At 46.2% G+C, this 27,070-nt stretch overlaps 1 protein-coding gene and 1 long non-coding RNA gene across 3 annotated transcripts in view; one reads left to right on the top strand and one right to left on the bottom strand.

Moving 5' to 3' along the window:
* LCP2 (lymphocyte cytosolic protein 2) overlaps positions 1-27,070 on the top strand; it is a 300,267-nt gene that overhangs the window by 72,080 nt on the left and 201,117 nt on the right. For both annotated transcript variants that reach the window (XM_040344695.1, XM_040344694.1), the window contains exons 5-7: positions 1,402-1,469; positions 24,445-24,485; positions 26,416-26,587. In XM_040344695.1, coding sequence (XP_040200629.1) covers positions 1,402-1,469; positions 24,445-24,485; positions 26,416-26,587 — 281 coding nt within the window. The remainder of the gene's footprint in view (positions 1-1,401; positions 1,470-24,444; positions 24,486-26,415; positions 26,588-27,070) is intronic.
* The window catches only part of LOC120932366, a 113,141-nt gene that overhangs the window by 83,515 nt on the left and 2,556 nt on the right, over positions 1-27,070 (bottom strand). The window lies entirely within an intron of this gene.

The following is a 27,070-nucleotide window of genomic DNA, read 5'->3' as shown; positions in this document are numbered from 1 at the left end:
TAACTAGAAGGAGGCCTTATGCTGCGTTCACATGATCATTTTTCGGCATGAAAAAAACGTTGTTTTAAAAAAATGTCATTTAAAATGATCATGTGTGGGCTTCACATAATTTTTCGGGTTCTGAAAAACGACAAATTTTTTTTTCGAACATGCTGCATTTTTAACGACGTTTTAAACAATGTGGTTTTTCGGGTTGCAAAAAATTATCGTGTGTGGGCTAAAACGACGTTAAAAACCTGCGCATGCTCAGAAGCAAGTTATGAGACGGGAGCGCTCGTTCTGGTAAAACTACGGTTCATAATGGAGTAAGCACATTCATCACGCTGTAACAGACAGAAAAGCGCAAATCGTCTTTTACTAACACGGAATCAGCTAAAGCAGCCCCAAGCGTGGCGTCATCCGCATGGAACTTCCCCTTTATAGTACCGTCGTACGTGTTGTACGTCACCGCACTTTGCTAGAGCATTTTTAAAAAACGATGGTGTGTGGGCAACGTCGTTTTAATGATGAAGTTGGAAAAACTTTGTTTTTTCTACATGCCGAAAAACTTAATTTCTTTTCATGCTGAAAAATTATCGTGTGTACGCGGCATAAGTGCAGACCCAGTAAACATTGTAGCAATCACTAGTAGGCTGGGAATCCCATTTAATTCAGTCAGGAACTGTTTGAGCCCATTGTAACAACACCCCGAGTATGAAAGGGGTTAAAGTTGTTTAGGACATTCCATTCCCAAACACAAAGGCAGCTAACGAACACTCCAATCGGCCGAACTAGAACAGGCTCTGTATTGAGGGTCAAGCAGGAATCAGACTCTATATTGAAAGGAATACAGGCTCTTTATATACACTTGAGAATACTGCAGTCACCACATGAACAATGACCCGGATCCACCCACATCACACAATGGTTACATAACGAGCCCCCAATACACATTATTCTGAGTGTCAATACATCCCTTAGCAGACAACAGGTGAGTTCATTAGCACACTTAATAATAGGTGAATAGAAAGTTGCCTCAGACAAGATTAACACAATTTACTTATCCAGACAAAAGTTAAGCAATAGAAGGTTGGTCTCTTACATTGAACTTCCTGGAATGCCCATATTAGGAGTTATGCTTCCTGGTCATAGCCCTCACAGTGTACAGGGGATAAAATCTCATATTTTTTTAAATGAATATTACTGTCCCATTTGAAGTAATCCAATCATATTCTCAGTGTTCATTTTCTTGGTCACCCTGCACCCCAAAAGTGACTCCCATCACACCCATGTATAGTCAACAGAAGTAAAGTAAATGTAGTGTAAGAGAGCAAAAGATCATTTCCATTCAAAAGAACATAATACTGTACATTACAAATGTTTAGCCATCTATCAAAATACTTTTTTTTTATCTTACTACAGAACAGAAACCCATAAACCCCATTTAGGAGGACATGCCCCTTTCCACCATTCAGTGGGTTATGATACAAGTAAGTAACATTTTCTATTACTTTAAAAAAGTATGTTAAATCAATATCCAATTTGCAGATCGACTGGTAACAAAATCAGGACCCATTTAGATTATGCATTGCAATGATAAATGTGTGTTAATGAAATGCTTTATCATGAGTTAATAATGGCTGTGTTAAGGGAGCCAATTCATTCTAAGGGACTAAAAACCTTGCACAAAAAAATGGGCCTAATCTTTTTAAGACCAGGCTTTTTCTGGCACTTTACAAGCTTAAATCAGTATTTTTTGCTAGAAAATAATTTATAACCCCCAAACATTATACATTTTTTTTTAGCAGAGACCCTAGGGAATAAAATGGCGATTGTTTTTTATGTCACATGGTATTTTCGCAGTGGTTTGCAAATACAATTTTCTGTGAAAAAATACACAATATTTATCCTATTTGTTTTGTAAAACGTGAAAGATTATGTTACGCCAAGTAAATAGATACCTAACATCTCACGCTTTAAAGTTGCACAGGCTCATGGAATGGCGACAAACTACAGTACAAGCTACCCGTTTAGTGTTACAGAGAATTGTTGCTCTCACTCTAGAGCTTGAATAGAAATAAGCATGACAGGTCCTCTTTATGGAGAGATTGGGGTCAAATTGTTTCCATCTTTTGCTTTAAAATTAAAATGTTTATTTCCAGCCTGGAGTGGAAATGACACCATGACGCCGCTCTGGTCCATAGAGGCGATCAAAGCGGATCTACTCTTTGATCGCCTGTGTTTACCAGCCAGCAGCACTGTTGGATTGTTTCTCGGTCAAACCGACAAAAACGGTAAGCTTGAGACACACGGAGGACCTCCCCTCCCACCGATTCTGAAAGCGTTCTAGCGGCTCATGAGCCGTTCGGAATGCTTTTGTGAGAAAGCCAGCTGCCCCTTTTTTAAAAAAATTATACCGGGGTTATGGCTGATATCTTCAGCCATAATTCCAGTAAACCACTTGCAAACGGCAAGGTATAAATATGTAGTGTGGTCGGCAAGTGCAGAGCTCCACAACACATAATAAGAAAAAAAGATTCCAGTCAAAACTCAATTTACAGTGGCTTTAACATAAATATAATTGAATATATATTAGGACACAGCAGATGGATAAAACGTCCAGTATGTCATCTCAGTGAATGCTGTATATTTCAGTGCTGTCTTCCTACAAACCTAAGTTTTTGCATTTACTTTGGATCCTGTGCCACCAAATTGGGTTTGGGAACAGACTATGATTGTGACCTGATGACTTACAGCCAGCTCCCCTACTGAGCATGGACAGCAAGAAGACTAGTCCTGTAGCCTCATGGGACATGTATCTCAGTAGGCTGCAAGTGGTGGTGGGGGGTGGTAGAAATGGGGCAGAATGAGCAGACATTATCCTTGCTTATGTGAGGAATAAGGCTCCATGCACACTGAAGCTGATAAAAGCTATAAAAAAACGCCAGTAGCTTTGCAGGGAGCCTTTCAACGTTGTTTTAGCTTTTTTGCAATAGCTTTAATCAGCGTTTTTCAGTGTAGCTTTTTTTTTTTTTTTTTCAATGGATTAAAAAACGCGAAAAAATTCTGGCACCGGCGTTTTTGAGCGTTTTTAAGCATTTTTCAGCGTTTTGCGTTTTTCAGCATTTTTTTCCGCCAAAAAGCGGCACTTTGAACGCAAATTTCGGGCGTTCAGAAAAAAGCCAATAAACTACAGAGCTCATTAACACTAAAAAACGCCCAGCTGTGCATGGGCACATAGGCTAACATAGAGTTCAGTTTATGGGCTTTAAAAAAAAAAGCCAAAACGCCAATAAACTGCAGTTTATCAGCTTCAGTGTGCATGGAGCCTAAGGAAGCAGGTGCAAATACCTATTAGAAAAGATAGAATGTTTGTCTATGTAAATATTTAACCTAATAACTACAGTATGGTGATCATTTATGTGCAAACATGTCCACATTCTGGCCTGGTGTCTTTTTTTATGTTTTATTTCAATAGATCTTTATTGATTTTTAAGATATACAATTAACTTTGGTGCGAAACATTCGCAAACTTCTTGTTATACAATATCGTGTACTGATTGCAAGGATTGTGAAAGCATAACTTATCTCAACAAGACGTTTGAAGTATGATTGAGACCTTTAGGTATTAGTATCTGCCATTATACATGCATAAGAAAATACAACATGAGAACAATAGTACATTGGTAACAAATAAAAAGTAAGGAAGGAGGGGAAAAAATAAAATAAAAGATGGAAAGGAGAGAAGTAAAGAAAAGAGAATCACATATAAATGCACAGTCTCTAGGTCTTTTAGTAAGTTTCAATCATTCTGTTACTGGTTGACTTTGCCTTGTCAACGCCTCCTATACCATTCCACCTATTGGTTCCATTTGGTGCACATGTTTTGGTAGTTACCTTATGTTGATGCAAACATCATCTCATAAGTAGCATGGGTGTTAATCGTGTCTATTATCTCTGTGATCGGGGGTGGTCTTGGGTCTTTCCAGTGTCTCATGATAGTCTTGCGCTAAGTAGTATGTGTGTCACAATGACTCTTGAAGCGGCAGGAACGGATTCTATTCCCAGGGACAGAATCGCCATCCCAGCAGAGAAAGTAACTGGCGTCCCTATGATCTGTGTAATTAAGTTAAATGTTTTGGACCAAAAGGCACGAATCGCTGGGCATGTCCACAGTATATGGTACAGTGTCCCACAACGACCGCAGCTCCTCCAACATAGAGGGGAGGCTTAAGGGTTGAACTTGAAAATTTGAGAGAGTGTCAAATACCAACGCAGGAATATTTTATGAGTGAGTTGCCACAAGTTTACACTCTTGGTTACTGCATATGAGGTATGAAGGGCTTTTTGCCATTACTCCGTGGTATAAGACACACCTATATCTTGTTCCCATGCCTTAACTGTCCTAGACTTTGTGAATTCATTTTTGTTGTGTACCATATTGTAAAATAATGAGATACCTTTAATTTTTGTAGCTGCTTTGGTGAGGTATAGCACCGCTCTCCATGGCAAATAAGTGGTAGAGTGGGGGTTGGTGTGGAAGAAATGAGCGATTTGCAGATGGTCATGGTCTTCAATGCCATATTCCATTTGCACTACCCTAAATGTTTCAGTGTTGGACCAACCATAAGGTCCTCTGTGGCTATTACACCTTTAGCTACCCAGTGTGAGATGCGTATATCTGGGATGAGCATGGCAATGCCAACTAAGGTAAGTGATAGAGGTTTAGTTGTAGTTCCTCCGAAATGCATAGAGAGGAGAACTCTCCATGCTTGAAGTGTGGCCACTATGGTGGGTGAAAGGTCAGAATTCCTATATGGATGGCGTTTGCTGGTCAGTAGCAGGTCATACAGTTGGTGACCCTGAGTCAGTGATTTCTGCAATCCCAGCCACCTGGCCTCAGATGTCTGTGATTGGGGGAAGCAAGCCCTCATCTGTGCTAAGGTTGTGGCAGTATGGTAAATGGTGATACCTGACCCACTCCCCCTGCTTTCATTGATGCTACCAGACTTGAATGCACATCTAGCTCTTTTACCTTGCCACAAATACTTGTTCACAGAGGGGACTCTCTAATTAGGCAAATTAGGTGGTCGCCTAAGGCCTCACACTCACAGGGGCCTTGTGGCCACCTAATATGCCTGTGATCAATACTAATGTCGGCTCCCCCCCTACCGCCGGGATTCTGTGGCCCAGGGGAGGACTGACCAATCGGGCACTGTCTGAGGGCCCTGGGCCAATCAAGGACCATCCTGGTCCGGTGGCAGCAGGTGCGGGGAGCAGGACAGCAAAGGCCTCTAGGTGCCAGCACCCGGCTCCAGGTGCAATCTCATCAAGACATGGGGGCAGTCATAGGGCACACAGCTGCTGAGTCAGCTTGGCTGTTCCTTCAGCCCACGCCGCTCATCCAACCACCAATTCAGTTCAGCAGTCAGGGACAGAAACTACATAGAGAGCAGCGCAGCCCCATGACTGTGAGGGGGAAGGAGACAGAGCTTCAATGGATCCAATCTTCTGATGCTGCCTGGCCCGGCCGTCCGGAAAGAAAGTGAGTGTCTGGCCGTGCAGCCCTGTGCTCTGAGGCCTGGATAGGAGAAGCGGCAAGGCCGCTGCATATAGAAAAAATTATCTTTCCATATTCTGGGGAGGAGAAACTAGCATTCATTGGCTGCAGGAGGAATATGGAAAGATCAATTCTTCTATATGCAGAGGCCTCACCGCTTCTCCTATCCAGCTTTTTTTGCTGCCACCCTGGCTCCGCCCCCCCATGATGTCCTCCAGCCCGACCCTATGCTCTCCACCCCACCATGCTCTCCGCTTCGACATGCTCTCCACTTCACCTTGCTTTCCAGCTCCCCACACAGCACTCTTCTGCTCCCCCCAGTGCTTTCCGCCGCACCATGCTCTCCGGTCCCCCGGTGTGCTCCCTGGCCCCACCCCCCATGATCTCCACCCCCTGTGCGCTCCATCCCACCATGCTCTTGGTCCCCAATGTGCTCCCTGGCTCCGCCCCCATGATCTCCTCCATCCCACCATGCTCTTAGCCCCCCATCTGCTCTGCGCTCCCCCATGCTCTCCGCCTCACCTTGCTTTCCAGCTCCCCACACAGTGATCTTCCAGTGCTCTCTGCCCCCATGTGCTCCCTGCCTCCCCACCACGTGTTTTCCGCAGCACCATGCTCTCCAGTTCCCCCCATGTGCTCCTTGGCTCCACTCCCCATTATCTCCACCCCACCATGTTCTCGGTCCCCCATGTACTCCCTTGCTCCGCCCCATGATCTCCTCCGACCCCCCTGTGCGCTCCATCCCATTATGCTCTCGCTCTCCATCCCATTATGCTCTCGTGTCCCCCATGTGCTCCCTGGCTCTTCCCTCCCTGGCTCCACCCCCATGATCTCCTCCAACCCCCCTGTGCTTTCCACCCCACCTGCTCTGCGCTCCATCTCACCTTTCTTTCCAGCTCCCCACACAGTGCTCTTCAGCTCCTCCAGTGTTCTCTGCCCCATGTGCTCCCTACCCAGTGTTTTCCGCCGCACCATGCTCTCCGGCCCCTCCATGTGCTCCCTGGCTACCCTCCTTAGTGCTCTTCAGTTCCCCCCCCATGTGCTCCGTGGATCCATGTGCCTTTTGCTGCACCATGCTCTCCGGCTCCCCATGTGCTCTCTGGCTCCCCCCTATGCTCTCCAGTTACTCCCCCACTGCTCTCAACCCCCCATGCTCTCTTCCCCACCATGCTTTTCAGCTACCCCAGTGCTCTCTGCCCTCCATGTGCTCCTTGACTACTCTCCCCACCACTGTGCTCTCCAACCCACCGTGCTCCCAAGCCCCCATGTTCTCCATCCCCATTATCTTTCCCCCCCCCACACACCAGTGCTCTCTCGCTCCCCCAGTGCTCTCCTGCTCCCCCCTACTCTTTGCCCCTCCAGTGCTCTACACCCCCCAGTGCTCTCAGCCCAGCTTCTCTCTACCCCCCAGTGCTCTCCGCCTCACTCCCATGCTATCTGCCACCCCTGTGCTCTTTTCCGGCCCCCTCAGCTATGTAGCTCTGCAAGGTTCCAGTCTCCTTTCTCCCTCCGGCTGCTGCAGTGGATCTGTCAGGATGGAGAGCGGGGAAGGGACCAGTCTCATAGACTGCTCAATCTAAAATGCCTGGGCCCCTTTTTTTGTCCCAGTGTGGGCCTAGTGGGAAAGGTGAGCAACATTGGCAGCAAGGACCAATAGCCCTGGAGGGAGACAAGCTCTAAAGGCCTCCCAGGACCAGAGGACAGGCTGACTGGGGCCCACAAAACGAGAACGGGCAGAAGGTGCTGGCGGCCAGGGACCACTCAATCTCACAGCAAACAGATCCTCTGGAAGGAGCAGAACACTGTCCCCACTTAGAACAAGAATGGACCCTGCCTGCTTCTGGCCATCATGAATAACCTTCTGGCATGTAAGGTACTGTACCAAACATCACACAAACCTTCACACAGACAGGGACTGCAGACTGGGATGTGGGGCACAGGAGGGGCTGCAGACAGGGACAGGGCTAGGGATCTCTCTATCACCCCTCTCTCTTTCTCACCTCCCCCTCTCACCCCCAACTTGCATTGGCTGAATATGTCTGATAGGTGAGGAGAAAGTGGTGCTGATCACCTGTGTGCTAGATCCGTGCATTTTCTGCAGCCATTTTTCTTGCTTGAATTATTTTTCCCATTATGGGCGTGAGTGGGGCTTCATGTCTAAGTTTTGACTAAGGCCTCACAAAGCCTAGAGTCGCCTCTGCTTTTTCAACAAATTTTGTGTAGTGGAGAAGAATGAGTTGGGGACTGGTATAGGAAGTGTCCTGAACAGATAAAGTAGTTGTGGTAAAATTATCATTTTGAAAGCTGCCAACCTCCCTGACCATGACAATTCTACCTTCGCTAAGTCTTGAGGTTTTTATTTATTTCATTTAGGAAAGGGGTGTAATTGGACCTAATTAACTGTTCCGTAGAGGCTGTCAGTGTTATGCCCAAGTACTTTATCCCATCGTCTTTCCAAGTATATGGGAATTGTGTCCTGAGTTTCTTTAGTAAGGGTGGGTCAATTCCCAGTCCCAGTATATACGATTTACTCTCATTTACCTTATAATATGAAACCTGATTAACCTCCCTGGCGGTATGATTCTTTCAGAAAAAACATGCTGAAAGCGGTACCATTATTTGCAAGGAAATTTGGCGTTTTATATTGTAGGTCTGTAATTTTTAGAAATAACTCACTTAAATCTGACCAAACAAGATTCTAATAGGCATCCCGGGTATGACATTTTTTTAAAAACAAAATTATAAATTATAATATAATAAATAATTATAAATAATTATAACAAATAATAATATAATTATAATAAAAATTATTCAATAATGTAATCAAATCAAAATCACTGAAATTTGCTCAGTTGCAGAATTGTTGCTGTCATTTTTTTTTTTTTTTTATGACGAATTTCCCCACAAATCGCTATCGCACAATTCTGCAAGTGATTATAATTTATTATCGCTGTTTTTTAGCTGATCTAAAACTATTTTTGACATAAAGGGACACTTTTGGTTGCTATGGACAATCTACAGTTTGCAGGGAGAAAGAAACGTTTTTATTATATAAAATGACATGCATGACACAGGACAGACCACTAGGGACAAGGGGGTGTGTTTTTTTTACATACAGTACTGTAATCTATAAGATTACAGTATACTGTATGTAAAGTGTTTGTTTACTTTTTTGAATTTGGCGCCGTTCTCCGTCCCCGTGCGTCGTAACGTCGCAGGGAACGGAGATCGGCGGCACAGGAGGACGCTGTGTGAATCGAGCGAGGTCCCGCTCGCTCACACAGCGCGGTGGCATCGCTGGATCCAGGGACAAGGTAAGTAAACCATGCCTGTGGATCTAGCGAGGCAAGCCCGAGTCTGACTCGGGGTTACTGATCGCAGCAGGAAAATCTAACACCGAATCAGACTCGGGAATACCACCAGGCAGGTTAAACAGATTAACAGGTAAATGATATTCGTTAACCTGCGTGTGGCATCAGCAGTCTGTCTGTCTTTAGTGAAGCCCGTCTGGTCCGGGTGCATTAGAAGGGGAAGGATGTCAATTAAGCGAGTGGCGATAAGCTTGGCGTACACTTTTACATCTATGTTTAAAAGGGAGATGGGCCTAAAATTTGGGGGTGAAGTTGGATCTTTCCCCCGGCTTCGGCAATGTTACAATAAGTGCTTTTAGCATTTCTGGTGGAAGGGAAGAGGCAGCAGCAACATTGAATGTACGCTCCATATAAGGAGTTAGCAATACTTTAAAAGTTTTGTAACATTCTCCAATAAATCCATCTGAACCTGGGGATTTATTTGCTGGGAGGGATTCAATTACTTTGTGGATCTCTGTCAAATTAAAGGGTAGGTTGAGCATTTGTAGCTAATCTTGGGATAATTTAGGTAAGGAAATTGTCTGTAAGAATTGGTTAATCAGGTCAGGGTTAGGTTGGTAGGTTCCAGCAGGGCCGCCATCAGGGGGTACAGGCAGTACACCTGTAAGGGGCCTGGAGTTCCCCAGGGGCCCAAATGGCAACCCCCTTTTTTTAGGGGTCCAGAGGCCCACAGGGCACCAGATGGGAACTCCCCTTTTTTATAAAAAAAAAATATATATTTTTTTATTTTATTTTTTATTAAAGGGCCAATTTTTTTTTCTAGAGGTCCCGAGGTCCCCAGGGGCCTGGAGGCCCACAGGGCCCCGGAAGGCAACCCCCCCCTTTTTTTATTTATTTGTTATAAAAAAAATATTTTCTTTTTATAATTTTTTTTTTTTATATATTTTTATTTTTTATTATATATATATATATATATATGACCCAGAGGTCCCCAGGGCCCCAGATGGCAACCCTCCTTTTTAAAAAAAAAAAATATATATATATATATATATATATATATATATATATATTTTATATATATATATTTTTATTTTTTTTATTAAAGGGCCCAGAGGTCCCCAAGGCCCCCGGATGGCTTCCCCCCCTTTTTTATATATATTTTTCTTTATTTCTTCTCAATTCGTGGCAGCCCCCCTCCCCGCTTCCCAATTTCAGGTGGCACCCCCCCCCCCGGTTCTCTGCTCCAGGGGGCCCATGCCCGAAGCTGTGTAAGGGGCTCCATAATTCCTGATGGCGGCCCTGGGTTCCAGCATCATCCTTTAAATTATAAAGGGTGCTGTAATAGTGGCTAAGTGCGTCTTGTGGGTGGTATAATTTATCGTTTTCTAGATGCTTTCTCAGGAGAATTCTGAGATTATATCATAGTTGGTTTAGTTTTTGGGACAGTTGAGGTTAACGGGTTTTGTTTGTTGCTTATTTCAATGCGAAATATTTCATTTTTAAGATCTTTAACACATTTTTGCTGCTGAGTCTTGGCCCTTACCCCCATTTGTATAAGTATCCATCCCATGTATGCTTTATGAGCATTTCATAATACAAAATGATCCTGAACTGATGCTTCATTTGTAAAAAAAACAAACAAAAAAAATCTTTTAAGTGTTTCTCTATAAGCAGTCTGGATTATGCCTTTTGCAGTAGGTATGTGTTAGCCCTCCACATTGGAGTTGAGATGGTAGTTGCAGAGTCCGCTATTGACAATGTAATAGAAGCGTGATCTGACCAGGTTATGGTGTTTATGGATACAGATGACATCTTATTCAGCACCTGTTGCTCAACTAGAAACACGTCAATCCGTGAGTACGCCCTGTGGGGGGGGGGATATAGTCCCTCCCTCCTGCATGTCGGCATTGCCATGCATCAAATAAGTCCTGTTTGTGGCTAGATGTCATGAGAGAGGGACCCTTACGCCTCTCTCCAGAGGTAGAGTCTATGGCGGGAACCAACTGGAACTTTGACCATTGCTCAGATGCCCTGAACCAGCCTAAAATGTGGTTTTGTCTTTACAGAAACACAATGCATCTCTCTACCTGATGAGCGACAAAGTCGCGAAACGCGTAGAGCTAACAACTTTATGCTCCAATCATGTGTCATTACAGTACCCCATATTGCAATATGTGTTTGCGTATCCTGGTTTTTGTTCTGAATTATTTTAACCTTTCCTTAAAAGCTTATGCATTTTTATCTTATCATTCCTTTGCATTTCTGTACTACTAAAACTAAACTAGAACTAGAACTAAAATATATCCATATAGGTATCTAATATTGTATATTTACGAATTTCTTCAATAATGTAATAAAGTTATGTACGATACAGTATGTGAAAGTATTAAAAGATTAAATTATACAACGAATAATAGATATTCTAATTATCTTCTACCATTTCAACCTTTTCCCGCACATACTTAATTTAAAGTTCGCTCTTTTTCGCCCCCCTTTCATACCTTTTTCATAAGCTTATTGAAAAAACACAGTTGGTGCTTGTTAGGGGAATAAACATGACAATAGTATACCGTGTTTCCCCGAAAATAAGACCAGGTCTTATATTAATTTTGCCTACAAAAAAACACACTAGGGCTTACTTTCAGGGGATGTCTTATTTATTTATGGCATGTAAAATGACGATCTTAAAAGTGGTTGTAACCCTAAAAAAAAAATATATATATATATATATATATGTATATATATACAGTATATATATATATCCTGTTCCTTTAAAGCACAGTGCTTGTGCTTGGTGCTGTGTCATTTACCCCTTGTTCTAAAAATCTTGGATTAAATCAATAAAATATTCCTGTGTCCCCTGTCTTCTCTCCCTCTCCCCCAGTCAGGTCAGTATTTTGACATCATTTAAAAAAAAAAAAAACATCTTGCTTAAAATTATGTAATCGGTTTTAATAAAAAGATTTTACGGTACCGGTATAAGTGTGTATACTGGCAGTGTGTCTCCCTTTGCAACAGTTTTCGGAAATACGGTACCTTTCTAACAGATCCCCTGTGCCAAAAAACTTGATCTTCTCTTCTCTGCTCTGAGATCCCTGCTGACGTCAGCCCGCTTCGAGCTCTGAGAAGGGAGGGGCCCCAGACGTCAGCCAGATGGAGGGAAGAGCCGAGATCCCTGCTGAAGTCAGCCCGCTCTGAGCTCTGAAGAGGGAGGGGCCGCAGACGTCGCCGGGAGGAGGGAAGAGCCGAGATCTTGCTGACGTCAGCCCGCTCCGAGCTCTGAAGAGTAAAGGGCTGCAGATGTCAGCCGGGAGGATAGAAAGAAACCTCCGGCAGAGCAGTGGCTGTAAATATGGGATTACCGTATTAAATACATTTACAAAGGGAGACACACACTGCACCTTATACCAATTTTACAGTTTTTTAATGAACGTTACTAGGGCTTATTTTCAGGATAGGGCTTATATTGCAGCCCTCCCTGATAATCAGGATAGGTCTTATTTTCGGGGTAGGGCTTATTTTAGGGGAAACACGGTAGGTGACTGAGTTCAGATCGCACACTAGAATTAAGAATCGGCCTTGAGCTTCTTTGACTTCCTTGTGTAAAGTGAATGCCACAGAGTCTCTGATGGCCGTTAAAACTCCTTTCGTTTTTGAATCTGCGTTTGCAGTGAATATGTGGGGGAATTGCTTGTGAGAGCAGGTGGGAGGAGAGGGTTTGCTAAAGTGTGTCTCCTGTGCACACAGGATATCACTTCTGTTGGTTAGAGCCTTCTTCCACATGGTTTTCCTCTTTACAGGATGATTAAGTCCATAGTGTTTATGGAAAGAAATGTAATTCCCATTTTGGAAAATAAATTGTCTGTGCATTATGAGCTGGTAGTAACTTAATTTGTGAGTTGTTGGTTCCCTCCTGTGGACTAGGTGGGAATAGCGATCAATAAATTGTATGCAAGGAGGGGAATAGTAGACTGTACTCACATCTTGTGGAAGATTGTATTCCCTGGAGAGGCCTTGTTCGCTTCCGGGTGGAGACCAGGCCAGATGGTTCCATTATGCGATTTTGAACTGTCGTTGTATAGACTTTGTATATGTTGACTGTGACATTAGGTGATAAAAGGAGGAATAAAACGTAGAAGCAGAGACATAACAAGCTAGTGTAACCATAAAATTGGTAATAAACCAACATGGATAAGGGTTTTCCCCTTAACAAAAATAAATAAAAATACCTGAATGCAGCACTATGCTGCTCAATTAAATAAGGGGTGAGTTCAAGCCCATGGGCTCTCCTAGGTAACCTCCTATGGATTCAAAGTAGCTCAGTCCTCAAGTTCCATCCGGGTTTAGGTATGCGATTTAGAATTTTTGCTAGTGACCTTTTTCCACTCAGGATCTACCTGCCACGCAGGTGTCAGGGAACAGGTGGGAGACTGAATTGACAAGGTCAGCCTCTCTTATATCTCCTGTCCTGGCTCCGCTGAAGGTGAGACAGAGGAAGCCGAAGGACAAGAGGGACACGAGTGCCTGAAGAGGAAGGCCCCGGGTGAACTGCTTGTCAGGGTTCAGCGGTCTGGAGTAAGCTGCGATGTGCCTCACCAGGCAGGTAACCAAGAGTTAACAGTAGCCAGGAACACAGACAGGAGCAGGGTCTGAGGTATAGCCAGGTTTGTCAGCAGGCGGGCAGTGAGTAGGGTGACCACGTGTCCCGGACTGCCCGGGATTGTCCCGTAATTGATATCTTTGTCCCTGGTCCCGGCCACCTTCGTTCCGGGACAATACAGTGTCCCGGAATTGCCCCCTTGGCCGATCTGATGCCCCCTAAAAATTGCCACCGCATTGCCGCTGTCCCTTACTGCCCGCTGTGCTAGTTCTGTCCGGCGAGACCACTTGATTTTCCCCTCAGATGCTGCCTGGCTCACTGCTAAAACAACTGGTTGCTAGGCATAGCCCGACTGGCGTCTAACAACCAGTGACGTCACGATGAGAGGAGAGTGGAGCCCCAGCATTCCGAGCGAGCCGGTGGAGGATTCCGCCTCGCGCCTAAGCTCCGCCCCGACTCCGCCTCTTCCCTGATGGCTGTTCCTACGCTGGAAGAAAGGTAAGCTAAATGCTCCCTGCACTGCCCTGACTCCGTCCCATACACTGCACCCCTCCAGTCATTCTGTACAGTATACTGTACTCCACTACTACCCCTCCCATCATACTGCCCTCCCTCCCATCATACTGCCCTTCACTACTACCCCCTCCCAACATACTGTATTACTGTCTGCCCTCCACTGCCATCCCTCCTATTATACTGCCCTCCACTGCCACCCCTGCTATAGTACAACCCACAGCAGGAGAGAGGTATGTGTACATCCTATCACTGAGCACCACTGTCCCTCCATCCACCCCACTGTCTCTCCATCCACCCCACTGTCCTTCCATCCACCCCACTGTCCTTCCATCCACCCCACGGTCCCTCCATCCACCCCACGGTCCCTCCATCCACCCCACAGTCCCTCCATCCACCCCACTGTCCCTTTATCCCTCTGTCTCTCAGGGGGATAAAGAGTCAGGAACGGAGCTGGGTCAGAGGTGGGCAGAAGTACAGGAACAGAACACAGAGCCAAGATCAAGAGCAAGCCGGGTCTTTAAACTGGGAGGGCACACAGGATCAGAGCAGGATTCAGGAATACAGCTGAAGATCAGTCAGCAAGGTATAGGAGACAGGACACCCTTTAAATAGACCGTTGAGCGCCAAGAGGCATTAAGCACGTGCACGCGCGCGCCTGTTTGCCATTCCATGGCAAACTTTATGCGCTTTCGCACAACTATGTGCCAGACGCCTTACAGGGATTCCCTGACAGCAGGTCTTGCAAGGGTGCGATCATCCTCTTGCTCTGGGAGGATCTTCCATTCCTCTAAAAGAGAAATTCCTTTCTCCAAAGAATCGATTGTGTGTGTGTGTACGCACCTCTCTTACAATGGGGAGTTTTGTAGGGCATTTAGATTTTTCCTATCTTGTAACGTGTATTAGGACAGGTCGGCGTAAAACTGCAAATGTTGGTGCTGCGTGGTTATTTGGTCCCTTTTGCGCATCACCATCATAAGTTGCTCTTTAACCACTTAACGACCGCCGCATGTACATATACGTCCACAAAATGGCACGTACAGGCAGATGGGCATACCCGTACGTCCCTGCCTAGACGTGGATCGGGGGTCCGATTGGGACCCCCCCCCGGTACATGCGGCGGTCGGAAATCGTCTGGGAGCGATCCGGGATCCGGCTATCCGTTTCTAGCCACCCCCTCGCGATCGCTCCCCAGGAGCTGAAGAATGGGGAGAGCCGTATGTAAACACGGCTTCCCCGTGCTTCACTGTGGCGGCTGCATCGAATGTGTCATCCCTTTTATAGGGAGACACAATCGATGACGTCAGACCTACACCGCCCTACAGTTGTAAACACACACTAGGTGAAACATAACTCCTTCAACGCCCCCTGTGGTTAACTCCCAAACTGCAACTGTCATTTTCACAATAAACAATGCAATTTAAATGCATTTTTTGCTGTGAAAATGACAACGTTCCCAAAAATGTGTCAAAATTGTCCGAAGTATCGCCGCCATTAGTAGTAAAAAAAAATAAATTAATAAAAATGCAATAAAACTATCCCCTATTTTATAAACGCTATAAATTTTGCGCAAACCAACCGATAAACGCTTATTGCGATTTTTTTTTTAAATCAAAAATATGTAGAAGAATACGTATCGGCCTAAACTGAGGAAAAAAAAAGTTTTTTTATATATTTTTGGGTGATATTTTTTATAGAAAAAAGTAAAAAATATTGCATTTTTTTCAAAACTGTTGCCCTATTTTTGTTTATAGCGCAAAAAATAAAAACCGCAGAGGTGATCAAATACCACCAAAAGAAAGCTCTATTTATGGGAAAAAAAGGAAGTCAATTTTGTTTGGGAGCCACGTCGCACGACCGCGCAATTGTCTGTTAAAGCGACGCAGTGCCGAATCGCAAAACCTGGCCTGGGCCTTTAGCTGCATTTTGGTCCGGGGCTTAAGTGGTTAACCACTTAAGCCCCGCCACACGACTATATACGTCCTCTTTTTGAAGAGGGATATCTCGGTAACAGCACCATCTCTTCAGGCGGCAGAGTTGTAACCGATAATGGTGGTCTCTGCGGCGGATTCACAGCGAGATCACTGTTATCGGCGGCGGGAGAGGGCCCACTTCCCGCCGCTCTCCCGCGCCCTCCGCCGCTTACCGGAGCCGTCGGTAGTGGCGGAGGCGATCGGGTCCTTCTTCCTCTGTGGTATGGATACGAGTGAAGGCAAGATGGCCCCCACCCGTCTCTATACCATAGCAGAGCGGAAGCGACGTCAAAACTTCATTTTCGCCCATACGTCGTAAAAGGTAAATTTTTTGTTGTCATTTTTTCAAATGACAATTTTGTTTTATTGCGTTTTAGTGTAAATATGAGATCTGAGGTCTTTTTGACCCACGGATCTCATATTTAAGAGGACCTGTCATGCTTTTTTCTATTACAAGGGATGTTTACACGATGGATCCTGTCAATGGTGACATCCATGTCGGTGAGGTCAGGGATGAGGGATTGAAATAGGGAGGACGCAAAGGATCGCAAATCAGATTGCTGAATAGACTCAGGGATCCCCCTGATTTTGATATTGTTCCTTCGGGATCTATCTTCGATATCCGCTAATTTAGCCTTTATTCACTCAGTATCCCCCTCCTTCTCTTCTGTGTAATCCACTAAATCATTTATGGTAGAGGCGTATTCTCCCATCTTGTGTTCTATATGCTCCACTCTAGATTCTACTGCTTGGATTTTATTATTAAATCTGTGCATACAGTTCATCAAGTCAGCCTGCAGAGAGCTATTGTGTGGTAATGTCCCTGTTTTAGGCTTGTTTCTTCCTGGGCATGATCGCAGGTTGTCATGGGCTCGGATCACCTGAAAATTGGGTGTGAGGGTGTTCTGGTGGGTCGCTTTATGCCGCTGGGTCCCTTGTAAGGCAGGAGCTCCGAGTTCAAGCTGCCACCGACTCTGTTGCAGGCCACGCCCCCATCTTTTTATTTTTAAAGCTACAGTGGGTATAAAAAAGAATCACACCCCTTTAAGAATCAAATTGTGTTGCTTTGCAGCCTGAAATGAAGAAACTGCTCAAGTTCAATTAACTTTGATGGCGACCATTTGTGAACTGCAGTCTTCAAATCATTCAACAGATTTCCAATGGGGTTTAAGTCTGGGCCCTGACTTAGGCCGTGTACACACGGTCGGACAAAACCGATGAGAATGGACCGAGGTTCAGTTTCATCGGTCCAAACCGACGTGTGTGTATAGCCCATCGGTCTGTTTTCCTTCGGTCCAAAATTTTAAAACATGCTTAAAAATCGAACCGATGGACCGATGGCCGATCGGTCCAAACCGATGGTTAGTACAGAAAGCATCGGTTCAAAACCTGCACATGCTCAGAATCAAGTCGACGCATGCTTGGAAGCATTGAACTTCGTTTTATTCAGCACGTAGTGTGTTTGACGTCACCGCGTTCTGACCCGATCGTTTTTTGGAACGATGGTGTGTACGCACATCAGACCATCAGGCCACTTCAGCGGTGAACCGATGGAAATGGCCCGTCGGACCATTCTCATCGGTTTGGAACGACCGTGTGTACGCGGCCTTAGCCATACAAGGATATTCACCTTTTTTTCCTTCAACCACTTTGTTGAAGTGAACATATAGTTCACTAACTATATGGGCTGGGTGTAACAAGATGTCCTCTGCCACCTTCTGAGTGCAGGCTTACTGCGGCCGAGTGCAAGGTGTACCAAGATGGGCGTTGCAGTGTTCTGACATAACGACGCTTCCTTTACTGAATATGACGGGTCACCAAATCTGACAGAACAGGGCAGCATTTGTCTTGCTAGAAAAATTATTGAATCCTTTAAATATTGTCTCATTCATTATGCCAATCAGTGCTGCCTTTCAATGCCCATCAGTGCTGCCCATTAGTTATCATCACTGCCACCTATCATTGCCCATAAGTGCTGCCAATCAGTGCCACCTATCAGTGCCAACCATCAGTGCCCATCAGTCAGTGCCACCCATCAGTGTCACCTATTAGTTCAGTGCCCATCAGTGCTGCATATTAGTGCCTCCTCATCAGTGCCACCTAATCCTATCAGTGCTGCATATTAGTGCCTCCTCATTAGTGCCCCATCAGCGACCCTCCGATGCTGCCTCATCAGTGCCCATGTCAGGGCTCCATTCCCGGCTCCATTGAGCTCCCGCGCATGCGCGGGGCAACTGGGCACTGGCGCACGTCCGGGCGCAATATGCGCGCGGGCGTGCACGTGACAGCTCTGTGGCCAATCAGAGGACTGACTCTCCTATTTAAACTGGCCTCATCCCCTGAACAAGTTGCTGGCTTGTCTTCAGCTCCTATGTGTTTACCTGTTGCCGTACCTGCCTGTTTTGACCCGGAATTCTTGACGACTCTCCTCTCACCTGGAACCTTTGACCCTTTGGCTAACGTTACCTGGATTGCTGTTGTCTCCTGCCCCTTGACCTTGGCTTGCACTCACGGACTCCCTCTGAACTCTCCTGCTCTTGACCCACGGCCTGTGACTCGGATTTGCCTTTGTTTCCTGTGGATCCTACCGGACTTACCTACCAGTTCCTGCCTGACCAACGCTTGTCTCCAGTCTTCTGCACCTGCCCTGCTTCTGCCAGCTGCACCAGGTCTGCCTACCAGTTCTCGGCACCGGTGCCTCCTTGTGCCGTCCCTCCTCTGTTCCAACTTCAGGGAGTGGTCTGCACAGGGTCGCAAAGGTGAGCCGCCCTCAGCATCTCGGTCTCGGTGAGTACAGGTTCTGACAGTACAAGCCAGCCAGATGTCTGAGACCGACAGGGCGCGCTCACCCTTTGAGACACTGTGCCAACAGGTCTCCGCCTTAACAGAGGCAGTCCAGAAGCTTCAGGAAGGCTACCTCCAGATTGATGGCCGCCTCCAACAACTGGCCTGTTCCCCAGGTCCATCCGCTGCAGCCCTAGCCTCTTCACCCGGACCTTCTGCTGCCCAAGCTCCTGCAAGCCCAGCCATGATGGGGAGTAATCCCGAACCTCGGGTCTCCATGCCCGAGCGATTTTCAGGTGACCGCCGGAAATACCGGGCTTTCAAGAATGCCTGTTCTCTTTATCTGGCCTTGCAACCTAGAACTTTTGTGACCGAAGCTGTTAAGGTTGGATTCGTAATTTCTCTCCTTTCTGATGAGCCTCAAGCATGGGCACACTCCTTAATGGAGCAACGCAGTCCAATACTTGACTCTATTGACACCTTCTTCACCCACATGGGGAAATTATACGACGATCCTCTACGTGCAGCCACAGCAGAGGGTACTCTGCACAACTTGAATCAAGGGAGACGGCCGGTGGAGGACTATACCGCCGAATTTAGAAAGTGGTCTGCTGACACAGGCTGGAATGAGGTGGCCCTCAGGTACCAATACCGCCAAGGCCTCTCTGAGAACCTAAAGGATGAGCTCGCAAGGTCGGCACCCCCTGCCTCTCTGGAGGATCTAATCCAAACCGCCACTCAGCTGGATAGGCGCCTTCGAGAACGTCGTTCGGAGAGGTTCCAGTCCAACCGACCTAACTGGGTTCCACCAAGATATGCTCCAGTACCTCCGCCTCACCCAGCTCCACCGAACACCTCACTACCCGAACCAGAGCCGATGCAGCTTGGTCTAGTACGGGCCCCTCTGACTCCAGAAGAGAGACTCCGGAGGCGTCAATATAACCTCTGTCTGTACTGCGGAGCCGCCGGACACTTTTTGCGCACCTGCCCAGTAAGGCCTTGTAAGTCGAAACCTCCATCTGCTATCAATTACCCTGTTACCAGTTTGCCTCAGACTTATGTTATCCTCTTTCTTTCCCTACAGCTCCCGGAAGGGGCAACACGTCTGCCGGCGATAATTGATTCCGGGGCCTGCAGCTGCTTCTTGGACTCATCCTTGGCCCAAAAGCTGCGTATCCCCTGCCGTACCAAGGATTTTCAGCTGCAAGTTTATCTGGCTGACGGCTCTCTCCCCCGTTCCGGATTGATTACCCAGGAAACCCTTCCTCTTTGTGCCATCTCAGATTCTGGGCACCGGGAGTTCCTCTGTTTGGACTTGATTCCGTCCCCCATGTTCCCTATCATTCTGGGTCTCCCTTGGCTACAAGTTCATCTGCCCTGCATTGATTGGCTCAAGAAGGAAGTCAGCTTTTCTTCCACCTACTGTTCCCAGCACTGCCTTGCACCCGTTCCAGTCTCCTGCTCCACGTTAGCTACTCCACCTGAAGACCTACAGCATGTTCCTTCAGCCTACCTAGACTTCAAGGATGTCTTTGACAAAAAACAAGCCGATTGTCTCCCACCACATCGGTCATATGACTGCCCCATTGACCTCTTGCCCGGATCTGAAATTCCCTTTGGGCGCATATTCCCCTTGTCAGAGACTGAGTTGAAGGCCCTCAAGGCCTATATTGAAGAAAATTTAAGAAAGAAGTTCATCCGTCCCTCCTCCTCGCCAGCGGGGGCGGGGATCTTCTTTGTCGAGAAAAAAGATGGATCGCTTAGACCCTGCATTGATTATAGGGAGTTAAACAAAATTACCATCAAGAACCGATACCCGCTGCCTCTAATCCCCGAGCTCTTTCAAAGGTTCCGATCAGCTCAGGTTTTTTCTAAATTGGACCTCCGGGGCGCCTACAATTTGGTCCGAATAAGGGCAGGAGATGAGTGGAAGACTGCGTTCAGGTCCAGATTCGGGCACTTCGAGTATCTGGTCATGCCCTTCGGGCTTTGTAATGCGCCCGCCACCTTCCAGCATCTAGTCAATGACATTTTTCGACAATTTTTAGATGACTTCCTCGTAGTCTACTTAGACGATATTCTCATCTTTTCAGCCACAAAAGAATTACATCGGCAACATGTCAGGCAGGTTCTCACCATCTTGAGACAACACAGGCTTTATCTCAAATCAGAAAAATGCGAGTTCGAAAAGACATCAGTGCAATTTTTAGGATTCATCATTTCTCCCATCACCAAGTTGACCCGCCAGGGGCACCGCTTTCAGTGGCCACAAGAGGCTCAGGAGGCCTTTATCAAACTCAAAGCGGCCTTTACCTCGGCACCTGTACTTTGTCATCTGGATTCTACGCTACCTTTTGTTCTAGAAGTGGACGCCTCGGAATCTGCTACAGGCGCTATTCTTTCCCAGAGACAGGGACCAAAGTCGCTTCTTCACCCAGTAGCCTACGCCTCTCGGAAACTAAGTCCTCCTGAGCGCAATTACGACGTAGGCGATAGAGAACTACTGGCCATAAAATTTGCACTGGAGGAGTGGAGGTACCTGCTGGAGGGGGCAGCGCATCCCATTATAATTTTCACTGACCACAGGAACCTGGAATACTTACGGTCTGCAAAACGCCTTAGGCCCAGACAAGCCCGTTGGGCTCTTTTTTTTGCTCGCTTCAATTTCCATATTACCTATCGTCCTGGCGCAAGAAATGGAAAAGCTGATGCCCTCTCCAGGATGTTTCCGGAGACGCCCGATACTTCTGAGCCCAGCACTATCCTGTCACCTCAAAATTTTTTGCTTCTCCCTCAAACAGATTTGTTGACTACTCTAAAGACTGCATGCCAACGGTGCCCTGATCATGAGGTTTCCTCCTTGGAGAAAAAGGACGACCTGCTGTGGTCTCGTGGGAAGATTTTTGTTCCAACAGAGGCAAGACAGTTAATCCTCAGCACCTTCCATGATCGTAAATTGGCTGGCCATTTTGGTGCTCGTAAAACTTCCGAACTGATCTCTCGCTCCTTCTGGTGGCCTAAATGGAGGTCCGACTGCAAGGATTATGTCTCTTCCTGCATTCGCTGCCAGCGGAATAAGGGGCCAAACACGAAGACCTGGGGGCTGCTGAAACCCCTTCCTATCCCAGAACGGCCCTGGATTGACATCTCCATGGACTTTATCGTCGATCTGCCTCCTTCAGCCGGGTTTACCACGATCCTAGTCGTGGTGGACCGTCTGTCCAAGATGGCGCATTTTTTGCCCATGGTGGGTACGCCCTCCGCGGCAGACACAGCCAAAATCTTTTTTAAAGAAATTATCAAGCTCCATGGAGTGCCCAAAAGCATAGTATCTGACAGAGGTACTCAATTCACATCCAAATTTTGGAAGGAACTTTGCAGAGCTTTGGAAGTGGAGATCTGTCTGTCCTCGGCCTATCACCCTCAAAGTAATGGCCAGACAGAGCGCACTAATCAAACGCTAGAACAGTATCTACGATGCTTTTGCTCAGTCTCCCAAGACGATTGGTCCTCCTTGTTATCTACAGCCGAGTTCGCTTACAATAATTCCATACATTCTTCCACAAACCAAACCCCGTTCTGGGCTAACTTTGGTTTCCACCCTTCCTTTTTGCCGGACTCCATCCCGGAAACATCTGTGCCAGCGGTCCAGGAACGTGTGACCTGCATCCAGCAAAACTTTCAGAAGTTACAGGAAAGCATGCAGCAAGCTCAGCAGGACTATAAGAGGTTCCATGACAAGGGGAGGAAGGATTGCCCTGTCTTCAAAGTGGGTGAGAAGGTCTGGCTATCCGCCATCAACCTCAAGCTACCTATTCCCTCTCGGAAGCTGGGTCCGAGGTTCATCGGGCCATTTGAGATCAGGCGAGAAATCAACCCAGTAGCTTTTGAGTTGGCTTTACCCAGGTCCTACAAGATCCATCCTGTGTTTCACGCCTCCCTGCTTAAGCCCGTTGTGTCTGACCCCTTCAACGGTAGAGAAGAACTGCCGCCACCACCAGTGGAGATTGAGGGGGAAAAGGAATTTGAGGTGGAAGCCATCTTGAATTGTAGGAAGAGAGGAAGACAATTACAATACCTCATCAAATGGAAGGGGTATCCCCCTGAAGACAACTCCTGGGAGCCTTCCCGAAATCTCCATGCCCCTCGTCTGATTCGGGCCTTTCATGCGGAGCACCCTGAGGTGATGGACAGTTTGGGCGTCCGGAGTCCACCCCTTGGGAGGGGGCACTGTCAGGGCTCCATTCCCGGCTCCATTGAGCTCCCACGCATGCGCGGGGCAACTGGGCACTGGCACACGTCCGGGCGCAATATGCGCGCGCGCACGCGCATCCGCGGTACAGCGGCGCGCCGTGTGCGTGGACGCGCGCACGGGCGTGCACGTGACAGCTCTGTGGCCAATCAGAGGACTGACTCTCCTATTTAAACTGGCCTCATCCCCTGAACAAGTTGCTGGCTTGTCTTCAGCTCCTATGTGTTTACCTGTTGCCGTACCTGCCTGTTTTGACCCGGAATTCTTGACGACTCTCCTCTCACCTGGAACCTTTGACCCTTTGGCTAACGTTACCTGGATTGCTGTTGTCTCCTGCCCTTGACCTTGGCTTGCACTCACGGACTCCCTCTGAACTCTCCTGCTCTTGACCCACGGCCTGTGACTCGGATTTGCCTTTGTTTCCTGTGGATCCTACCGGACTTACCTACCAGTTCCTGCCTGACCAACGCTTGTCTCCAGTCTTCTGCACCTGCCCTGCTTCTGCCAGCTGCACCAGGTCTGCCTACCAGTTCTCGGCACCGGTGCCTCCTTGTGCCGTCTCTCCTCTGTTCCAACTCCAGGGAGTGGTCTGCACAGGGTTGCAAAGGTGAGCCGCCCTCAGCATCTCGGTCTCGGTGAGTACAGGTTCTGACAGCCCATCAATGCAACCTATGATTGCCCATCAGTGCTGCCTATCAGTGCCCATCAGTGCTGCATATTAGTGCCTCTTCATCAGTTCCACCCCATCAGTGCCCTTCAGTGCCGCCTCATCAGTGCCACCTAATCCTCTCAATGCCCATCAGTGCAACCTATCATTGCCTATCCGTGCCGCCTATCAGTGCCACCTATCAGTGCCCAGCAGTGCTGCATATTAGTGCCTCCTCATCAGTGCCACCTAATCCTCTCAGTGCAGCCTATCAGTGTCCATTAGTGCAGCCTCATCAGTGTACTTGATAAAAAGTATCGGTACTTGTACTCGGTCTTAAGAAAGTGGTATCAGTGCAACCTAACTTACACAAAGTTTGTAATTTTCCAATTGCCAAATAAAAACATGGCTGGGAAAATAAAAAACAATCCACAAGCCTGGCATTCATAAATGTACAGTGGTAGTGTACTGGTTACAATCATTGCAAGAGCATAAAAAAAGAGACAGGTCCAGACAGAGATCCAGGGAGCTTGTAGCTTCCTGTGCAATGAGATCCTAAGCAGTGTTTTAGGGTCTGCACAGTTTACCTTTGAGGAATATAGAGCACCTCTTTGCTATGGTCTGGAGATAAAAACATGGGAATAGGGTTCTGCAGACTTCAGAAAAGAAGGTAAGGGACCACTCTGTGTATTTCTATTGCACAGAGCAGGTAGGTATAATATCGTTTTTTATTTTAATGAAAAAAAGCATTCACATTAAGTTACATTTTAAGGAGAAAAGAAAATTATACATATACAACAATAAAATGTATATTTTTCCTTAACAGATATGTCAGAAAATTGGAATGGATCAGGCTCTGACTCTTTTGTAAGTAAATTTTATTTATTACAGTGTAACAATGAATACCGTATAAGGCGGCTGGCCACATAAGACGACCCCCTAATATTCAGTTCAAAACTGTGGTTTTGTGCTCTATTCACCGTATAAGATGACTCCCTTGTGCGACCCCCTTGTGCGGTAATACGACCCCCTTGTGTGGTAATACCGTTCAAAAACGAAGAGGCGGGTGCTCTGTAAAGCTGTAAGTAATCCAGTATATGCGCCACTCAGCCAATCCCGACGGGCGATACACTCTGTTGATGACTACAGAGCCTGCTAAGCCTGCTCGGATTGGCGTAACAACTTCTGCCAATCCGAGCAGGCTACATAATATAGCATGCTCGGATTGGCAGAGGTTGTTACCTTAATCCGAGCAGGCTTAGCAGGCTCTAGTCATCAACAGATTGCATCGCCCGCTGGGATTGGCTGAGCGGCGCATATAAATTACATACAGCTTTACAGAGCACCCGGCGGGCTGATATCCATTGGGCAGCTGCTTCACCCGGGTTTTGGCTCTGTAATTTCGGTGTAAAAGGTTGTCTTATACGCCGGAAAATAAAGTACACAAAATTATTCCTAATTCAAATATTGTTTCAAACACATGCTCTGTAGAGATATTTGATGGTTGATATTTTTGTTGGGAAGTAATGAGCATCGTCTTACTGGTTTACATGTAGGCTGAATAAATCAATTCTATTATGTCATATAGTACAGGACATTGGACTTGTATTCATAGACCATGGGTTATCAGATGGCTACCTCCAAGTGATTAAACATTGGCAAAAACATGGTAAAGCTGCCCCTTTGTAACTTTGTTCACTGGGTTTTGTAGGCACAGACATGCAATGTGCCCTGGAGCAGCTATACCCATCCATATGACTCAAACATGTACAGTATCTTATTTTTAAGGAATTTGAAATGATCACCTACCCTATACTCCTAAAGAATATGAATGCTAATTCAGAGAAACAAGCAGAGTTGCTGCCCATTGAACCTTTCATCACCACTGTAATATCTTGAATCAGTGTTATGGGTATATTGTATTTGTTGCTTCTTTATAATTGTAAACAAACAGAATAAGATATTTGTAACATGGTGAGAGGTGCACTATTAAATGTACAATTTGTACATAGATAACCTGCTCTCTATTTTCCCATCGGGATTCCCGGCATTTTTTTCTCCGCCAGATCTACTACTTATCTATGGGAAACACTACGAGGCAGTGCCGATGGAGAATACACACGGCCGGGATTCCCAGCCAAATCTTCATGGCAGTTTTCTTGCCGGGTTCTCGGCTTTCCCTTTGGTTTTCTTGGCTGACTTTTTACCGCAGAGAAAACCGAGCGTGTGTACATGGCTATAGACTGCTAAAATATTTCACTAAAGCCCTGTACACACGATTGGTTTGTCTGACCGATGGACCGTTTTCATTGGACAAACCGATCGTGTGTGGGCCCCATCGGTTTCTTTTCCACGGTGAAAAAAAAATAGAACATGTTTTAAAATTTTCCTATGGATAAAAAAACGATAGAAAAAAACGATCGTCTGTGTGGAAGTCCATCGGTCAAAAATCCACGCATGCTCAGAATCAAGTCAATGCATGCTCGGAAGCATTGAACTTCATTTTTCTCAGCACGTCGTAGTGTTTTACATCACCGCGTTTGGACACGGTCGGATTTTTGACTGATGGTGTGTAGGCAAGACTGATGAAAGTCAGCTTCATCGGATATCCGCCGAAAAAATCTATCGGATTAGATTCCATCAGATATTCGATCGTGTGTACAGGGATTTAGTAGTGAAGCAGCCAAACACATGACAGCAAATAGATTTATGCTGCAAAATAAAATGTCAAATTATGCTTTACACCATAATGCCCCTTTTTTTTGCCTCATTAACTCTATTTGTCTAACAACAACAGGATGACGATGATTATGAAGATCCAGATGCATCAGATGATGGAGCAGACTATGAATCTCCTAATGCAGATGATGATGAGGGCAACAGTGATGTAGATTATGAACCTCCACCATCCAATGAACTTATTCAGATAAATCAACCCAGGGCACCCTGTGGCGACCAATTTTATGTTGGTAAATATAGAATAGTGCATTTAAATACTGAAGGAAGGCAAAAGAATATTTTTTTAAATGTTTATAACTTGAATACCATTCTTCTGTGCTATATTACAACAGCTATACTATCATTAATTTGATAGTAATGCATAACCTCATGCTTTACTTTCTTATTCTTTCCCTAACAAACCCTTAAACTGACCTTGTGTGGTGAAAAAATACCTGACCATTTGCACTAAGGAAGCATGAGAAAAATAGGAAATATTTAGGTTGTCATTAGACACTTATTTATATATGCAAGTGAACCTGAAAACTTAGGGGCAGATTCACAGAGATCGGCGTATCTCTGTGCGGGCGTAACGTATCTCATTTACGTTACGCCGCCGCAAGTTTTTCAGGCAAGTGCTTTATTCACAAAGCACTTGCCTGTAAAGTTGCGGCGGCGTAGCGTAAATCACCCGGCGGAATTCAAATTCGGCGGGTAGGGGGCGTTTCATTTAA

This window comes from Rana temporaria, chromosome 3, assembly GCF_905171775.1.
Source record: "Rana temporaria chromosome 3, aRanTem1.1, whole genome shotgun sequence".
NCBI lineage: Eukaryota > Metazoa > Chordata > Amphibia > Anura > Ranidae > Rana > Rana temporaria.
The sequence above is the reverse complement of the archived record's forward strand: the minus strand, read 5'-3'. Positions and strand labels throughout refer to the sequence as shown.